We start from the raw sequence: 7,813 nt of genomic DNA on the forward strand, positions 1-7,813 counted from the left end.
CATACTTTTTGTTTTTTGTTGATGGCATTAAAATTATTTCTAAGAGCATTAAAAAACAATTAAATTACAGTTACTCATTCCTGTATAAAGCCTAATTATCCACTTGGAGAATTGGACTACAACGTAACTTTGAGAAATGAAAGTTGCGGATTTGCAAAATCCCTGTTCAGCAATTTCGCAGCAAATACCTATAGTTGCTATTCAAAGAACATAATGAGGAATGTAGAAAACTAAAAAGGTAAAAGCAAACAAAATCTAAAGATATCCAAACTCTTAATTACACACAAACAAAATGATTTAATTGGTTAAAAGACCACCACTCATAGGTGTGTTGAGGACATTTTGTTACGCTACTCCTGAACCAAAGGCGGCATCAGAAGTGTCTTGGCATGGCTATGAGGAGAAAAAAGGGCCTGACCGATATAAAGTCCTTTCTTATATTAAAAGTAAAGATGTAGAAAGAAAAGTAGGGGCATTTCGTTAGGAAAAGTTTCAAGAATCTGGAGGAAGTTTAGGCATAGTTGCCTGAGGTTAATTCTAAAGTTGCCACAGGAGTTCAGGATTTAGTGGATCATTCATTTCATCTGCTGATCATTCCCCTGCAGTTGAATGTATTCACTAACTTAGCTTCTACAGTAGCTGCTACTAATTGTGGTTTTCAAAAAACAAAGTGTCACATATTTGTTACTTGTTCCAATAGAAAGATGAAACATGGCTTCTCTGATTCATTTTCTTTTCACCCCTTTGGTCACTGCAGGCAGGCGTGGGCTTTGGTTTCTGTGGTTGGCGGTGGCAACGAGTCGTGCTCGGAGGATGTGAGGGAACACGAAAACCTTAACACAGGTGGAAGAGCTCTTGCAAGTCGCAGTTTCACCACTGTGGAGGGAGTGAACTTCTCAGTGTCGGCCTACAGCGAGTGGAAGAATGGTGAGAGCCAGCTGTTACTAGGACATGAATTCAAACCAGAACATGTCTTAAAAATGTGATTATGGGTCTGTAGCCAAGTGTTTATCTTTCTGCAGATGTATTTAATAATGATGCCAACTATTTCTGTATAGATTGCTCCATTTATCTCAGTGGATGCTGAATAACTTGGATGCCAGGATTTGAGTAATGGTAATTTAACCACAGTTGTTATGGAAACTCTAGTCTCTGGAATGTGATTTTCTTTCCCTCCGAGCTTATTTTCATTTCCTTTTATTGTATCATATGTCAGGGAAAAAATGCAGATGAGTAGATTTCTACATCTTTCCCATCCTCTCAGCTTTGAATGCCTTTTTATTAACTTATGTTATAAAATCCAGCTGTAAAGATAAAAATCTATGCTAACATGGTTATATAGTGTGAATTTGGAAGTTTGCTTTTTATTTTTTTTAATAAACATAGATTTTTTTCTTTTTATATTATTTACAAACCCTTTACTTATATAAATATATATAATAAATATATATATATATATAACTCCACAAACTATTTAACACCTTTTGAAATACAGATTGAAATTTGATTAAACACGTTAAAAGTCAAAGATGATGAATCATTTTGCAAGGCACTGTAGGTGGCTATCTTTATTAGTTTTGTTGGATTTAATTTGGAGGTTTCAGCATAAAGGGGGGCTTAATATGAAGCCCTCCTTCAGTACTTCTTTTGTTCTTAAAAGCTTTAAACATGACACAAAATCACATTAAAAACAACCAAATGTCTGTAATTGAAAAAACGTAATAATTATAAACAGATTTTTGAATATATCTTGTTTAAGCGATTGCATGTATTGACTTTTTGCTATATTTTAAATTGTTGATATTTTTTGTTAATCTTTGTTTTTGTTCCAAAATTAGATGAAATATTTAGGTTTTACTTTCTCAAAAATGTGCATCAGTTTGAGTCTTCAGTAAAGTGAAACTCCATCCAACTGACCAGATGTATTATTGACTTCCAAAGTTGGAAATCATGATCCTTCAAATGCATCCAAAGCATATTTTGGTTGTTTTCCTCCTCACAATAATATGGCTCTGGCGATGAATATTCAATCTATCTTGTATGGCTCTAATTCTAACTCTTGTTCCCTGTTCCAGGCTACCCCATCATGGGCTTCCTGGTAGACGCTGCAGACCAGGTGGTGCTTAACCTCCAAGATGAAGTCCAGCAGACCTGGAAACCAGGTGATAATATTGTGGTGGCCAGTACAGACTACTCCATGCACCAGGCTGAAGAGTTCACCCTGCTACCCTGCCCTCAGTGTACCAGCAGGCAGGTCAGGATACAAGGTGAGTCATAAGGCAGCACTGTTTGTTTCTGCAGATGTTATTAGGCTTCACTTGGTGTTAGTTAAGCGTTTATGCGCTGTAGTGCTGCTCTTATATTCATGTGTATTCCAGGGTAATTGGTTAGAAAACGTGCAGGTGTAGCTTAAATAATCAAAGATGTAATAAGTGGTTTAGAGTCCAAATAAAGCGACACAGAAGATAATGCTCCTCCGTGATGTCTATAAATGAGATTAGTAAATGTCACTCTGGTAATCAACAGTTACAATAAGATCTCATTCCTTTTACAGCCGTTCCTGTGATGTAAGGTTCTTGGAAGCTGAAGAGATTATGAGCTTACACGCTATTGGACTTTTTATCTCCCGATAACAGCAGGGATTTTAAGAATCTGGATACATTTCCTCTCTTTTAATGCTTCCCTGCCTTCGTGCCTCTGTCAGAAATGCCTCCTAATCTCATTCCTCCAGTCAATGAACATCAACTCCCTTTTGGGAGAGGAAGGGTGTAGGCAAAGGTGTAAGCAATATCTGATTGCTTGAAGGAAAGACTTAACAAGTTTTGCAGGGGCTAAATATGACTATTTACAGCTGTAATATTTGAGCTTTCTGCTTTGTTAAAGAACTGGCTATTTGAGGTTCTCTGTGTATTTCATTATTTCTAGATATTGGTATAAGAATGTAGAGTGGTAGCAGCCAAAAAGCTTCCTACCACTGACAGAATGGGTTTGATTTTATTGTAAATTAAACTAGGAAGCTGTTACTAATCCATTGAGATGTGGATTTTATTTATTTTTTTGGATTTGACTCCCCTCTAATTGCTTTCGTATACCAATTTGGGATTTACTGTAAAAATGTATGTGCTATTCAGGGAAGCCTCGGTACAATCATGTTGGTGAGATCATCGATGGAGTCGACATGCGAGCTGAGGTGGCTCTGCTCTCCAGGAACATTCTCATCTACGGAGAAATGGAAAGCTCTTGCTATGGAGACAACCTGTGCCAGTTCTTCAACCACGACACCTTTGGAGGTCACATCAAGGTTTGTGTCTGTGTTTAATTTTTTCAACATGATCTTATACTGAACTATGTTTTTTGTTGTACAAGACCAGTAGACTTATTATTAGAAACCCATTATTAATAGACATCTAAGTGTAGGCGGGAATATTTAGTCAAGATTGCTAAATTTATCAAAGCCAGTGGGCTGGGATTGTACTGAAAGCATAGCGTCATAACTGCAGCTTTGCAGGAACCGGACTGCGGTGATGTAAAAGTTCCTCTTTGCTGCTTCAAAGACATCCTGTCAGCATTGCGATTCTAAGAGTTGACTTCTTAGATAAGGGGTGGGGCTTCTGGTTGAGACTAAAATTCCCCATAATGCTGAACAAGGCTCTTTTCTTTTTTTTTTGCTGTTTGTCATCACATCCAGGAAGCACCCCTTCTCTTTTAAGCCTGTGTGGTTTACATATTCAGTGATACTGCGGGATAAAAGAAAAAATGTTAGAAGAAAATTAGTGTCATTTATCGACTTATAATTTTGCCTAGAGTAGGAGGCCTTAAATCTAGATGCCAAAGACTGAAACTGATGTAAAATACAGCAGGCTTCCAGTAACATAGAAGGACTGTTAACAATTGTCAGTATATACATTTGTTATGTACAATTTACCTTAGAGGGAACTGGCCTTAAAAAACCTTTGAGGAAAACCACAGCTATAGAAAATGTGACTGCATTAAATACTCAACTCTAAAAATGCCATCACCACTTTTTCTGCTTCATTGACCTTTTTATTCAAATATATGTATATTCTATAAAGTTTGACCATTCATTTTATCCGCGTCAGCTCATAAACACACACAGTTAAAAAACAAACATGAACGCAGATACAGGCATGCATGCACATACATAAACCTCCTATCCCGCGAACCTGATAAAATGTTTTATAGTAAAGTAAAAAATTTGAATCAACAAATGTTAAAAAAATGTTTGGTGTTCTGTTTTCTATAAATGGGGGCAGTTGCAACAGCTGTTGCTTCAGTCCTCCTTCCTGTCAGCCATGATAAAACCTCATATTTCAGCTAAACTAGGTGATCTTGATGCATATAAATCATATGAAATAAAGTAAACTCACCATGTAGCCTTGAGTTAAATAGCCAAAACATTGACTACCATATAACAAAAAATATATCTGCTTGTTTTACTTCTGAAGCGGAGTCATTCAGCTTTGCTTATGCAGTATATGTTTCATTACTTTTTGGTTTATTTATCTCTGTTTTTTGTGACTGTTATGATTTTACAAATTGTTGGTTTGTGTAAAATACGTCTAGGAAGCAATTTGGTTGTTTTAGGCATGAAGGATCTGAGAAAAACAAAGACACTAGTAGGGCAGGAATCCCTATGGGATTTATTCTAATGATATTGTAACTTCAAAGAAAGGAGAAAATAAACTCAATCCTTTACATTTTTTAGTAGTTTTATTTTTCTTGGAGGCAGTAATTTTCTATTTTTGACAAAATAATTGGTAAGTTTTTCAAAGAGCTTGTTTTTCAAATGCCAACAAAACATTTGCTTATTGCAAAAAAAAAAAAAACACAATTTTTTATTTTTCACTGTTTCTGATGGCGGTAGATATATCCAAATGAAAGCACGAAATCTGCAAAAATTCAACTTTGCATATTAATCTCAAATTATAAATTTGATCAAATATTTCCCGTAGGCTATATAAAAAAAAAATCTGTAAAAAATGTGTTTAGAAATGGCAGATTTTGATAAGTTTAATACTTTTCAAATGCTACTAATGGAGTTTGGTGAAGGTGTACAAATGCAGCATGTGCTGGTCTTGCCATGGCCTGAGGAAACATTTGCAGAGCACGCCATTTGGTGTGAACGTGTATTTGTGGAAGTCCTATGAGGGGGGGGGCTCAGTTCGCTATAAAGATTGGCCAATACTTCCTTAACAAGAACCAGACTCTGGAATGTCTATAGACAGAAGACCCCCCTGTGAGCCTAATACACAACATTAGCTCCATGCTTAGTTGTTTGATGCATTTCTCAAAATGTGTTTTTTGTTTTGATTCATGCATCCGTCATCAATGCCTCTTTTTCACAGATATATACAGTGGTGTGAAAAAGTGTTTGCCCCTTTCCTCATTTCCTGTTTATTTGCATGTTTGTCACACTTAAGTGTTTCGGAACATCAAACCAATTTGATGAGGAAGGGGGAAAACACTTTTTCACACCATTGCATAGATATATATTTTTTTGTCAGTTCTGCATGGAGACTGGGGTACGTCTTATTCAAGTCAAAATGTAAAAACCAACAAAAACAAAACAAAGCACCACTTAGATTAGTCAGCTTTTTTTTGCTATGGGTTAATACTGATGGTTGAAGATATAAAATGGTGTTTTTGTTGCATGTCTTCCTCTTCAGCTTATCTTGTGCTCTACTTTTACCTCCAACCCAGATCCTTCGTAACTTCTCATCGGTGCATCTGTCCCATGTGGAGTTAAAAAACATGGGCCAGCAACGAGTAAGAGGCAGCTACCCGCTTCACTTTCACATGTGTGGGGATGTTGACCAGAAGGGTGGCTACAGGGAGCCGACGTATGTGGACGGAGTTTCCATTCACCACTCCTTCTCCCGCTGCCTCACCATCCACACCACCAACGGGCTGCTGGTCAGTTAAATAACTGGATAGCAAAATTTGCTTATGGCTCCATGATTTTATCTATGAGAATAAATTATATTTTGCTGTTTAGTTCTGAATACTCTGCTATGTATTTGGCAGCTATTTGATTACAGTTACTTGGTAAAGGGTTAATGCATTTCCACATTATCACTTTACAGGAATGAAGTAGGGAAATTTGGGGGTTTTATATAATGAAGTAAAACAAAGAGGCCGTTAATGGTAAAATNATACAGTGGTGTGAAAAAGTGTTTGCCCCTTTCCTCATTTCCTGTTTATTTGCATGTTTGTCACACTTAAGTGTTTCGGAACATCAAACCAATTTAAACAATAGTCAAGGACAACACAAACACAAAATGCAATTTGTAAATGAAGGTGTTTATTTTTAAAGGAGAAAAAAAATCCAAACCATCATGGCCCCGTGTGAAAAAGTGATTGCCCCCTAAACCCAAACCCACCCTTAGCAGCAACAACTGTAACCAAGCGTTTGCGATAACTTGCACTGAGTCTTTTACAGCGTTCTGGAGGAATTTTGGCCCATTCATCTTTTCAGAATTGTTCTAATTCAGTTACATTAGAGGGTTATCGAACATGAACGGCCTTTTTAAGGTCATACCACAATATCTCAATAGGATTCAGGTCAGGACTTTGGCTAGGCCACCGCAAAGTCTTCATTTTGTTTTTCTTCAGCCATTCAGTGGGGAATTGCTTTTGTGTTTAGGATCATTGTCCTGCTGCAGAACCCAAGTTCGTTACAGCTTGAGTTCACAAACAGATGGACGGACATTCTCCTTCAGGATCTTTTGGTAGACAGCAGAATTCATAGTTCCATTTATCACAGCAGGTCTTCCAGGTCCAGACGCAGCAACACAGCCCCAGATCGTCACACTACCACCACCATATTTTACTGTTGGTATAATGTTCTTTTTCTGAAATGCAGTGTTCCTTTTACGCCAGATGTAATGGGACACACACCTTCCAAAGAGTTCAACTTTTGTCTTATGAATCCCCAGAATGTTTTCCCAAAGGTCTCGGGAAAAGAGATGTTTTTGAAAAATTGAGACGAGCTTTAATGTTCTTTTTGCTCAGCAGTGGCTTTCTTCTTGGAACTCTGCCATGCAGGCCATTTTTGCCCAGTCTTTTTCTGATGGTGGAGTCATGAACACTGACCTTAACTGAGGCAAGTGAGGCCTGCAGTTCTTGAACGTTGTTGTGGGGTCTTTTGTGACCTCTTGGATGAGTCGTTGCTGCGCTCTTGGGGTAATTTGGACGGCCGGCCACTCCTGGGAAGGTTCACCACTGTTCCATGTCTTCGCCATTTGTGGATAATGGCTCTCACTGTGGTTCGCTGGATTCCCAAAGCTTTGGAAATGGCTTTATGACCCTTTCCAGACTGATAGATCTTAATTACTTTCTTTCTCAATTGTTCCATGATGGGAACCTTTTAAGGATCTTTTGGTGGACTTTGCTGAGTCAGGCAGCTTCTATTTAAGTGATGTCTTGATTGACAACAGGTGTGGCAATAATAAGGCCTGGGTGTGGCTAGAGAAATTTAACTCAGGTATTAAAAACCACAGTTATAGTATATTTTAACGAGGGGGGCAATCACTTTTTCACACAGGGCCATGATGGTTTGGATTTTTTTCTCCTTTAATAATAAACACCTTTATTTACACATTGCATTTTGTGTTTACTTGTGTTGTCCTTGACTATTGTTTAAATTGGTTTGATGTTCCGTAACACTAAAGTGTGACAAACATGCAAATAAACAGGAAATGAGGAAGGGGGAAAACACTTTTTCACACCATTGCATAGATATATATTTTTTTGTCAGTTCTGCATGGAGACTGGGGTACATCTTATTCAAGTC

General features: G+C 37.6%; 1 protein-coding gene across 1 annotated transcript in view; it reads left to right on the forward strand.

Annotated features, from left to right (window-relative positions):
• The window catches only part of tmem2 (transmembrane protein 2), a 44,206-nt gene that overhangs the window by 16,516 nt on the left and 19,877 nt on the right, over positions 1-7,813 (forward strand). The window contains exons 5-8 of the mRNA XM_015398922.1: positions 758-927; positions 2,076-2,267; positions 3,132-3,301; positions 5,722-5,934. Of these exons, the coding sequence (XP_015254408.1) occupies positions 758-927; positions 2,076-2,267; positions 3,132-3,301; positions 5,722-5,934 (745 nt within the window). The remainder of the gene's footprint in view (positions 1-757; positions 928-2,075; positions 2,268-3,131; positions 3,302-5,721; positions 5,935-7,813) is intronic.

Source organism: Cyprinodon variegatus, unplaced genomic scaffold (assembly GCF_000732505.1).
Source record: "Cyprinodon variegatus isolate N-32 unplaced genomic scaffold, C_variegatus-1.0 Scaffold973, whole genome shotgun sequence".
Taxonomy (NCBI): Eukaryota; Metazoa; Chordata; class Actinopteri; order Cyprinodontiformes; family Cyprinodontidae; genus Cyprinodon; species Cyprinodon variegatus.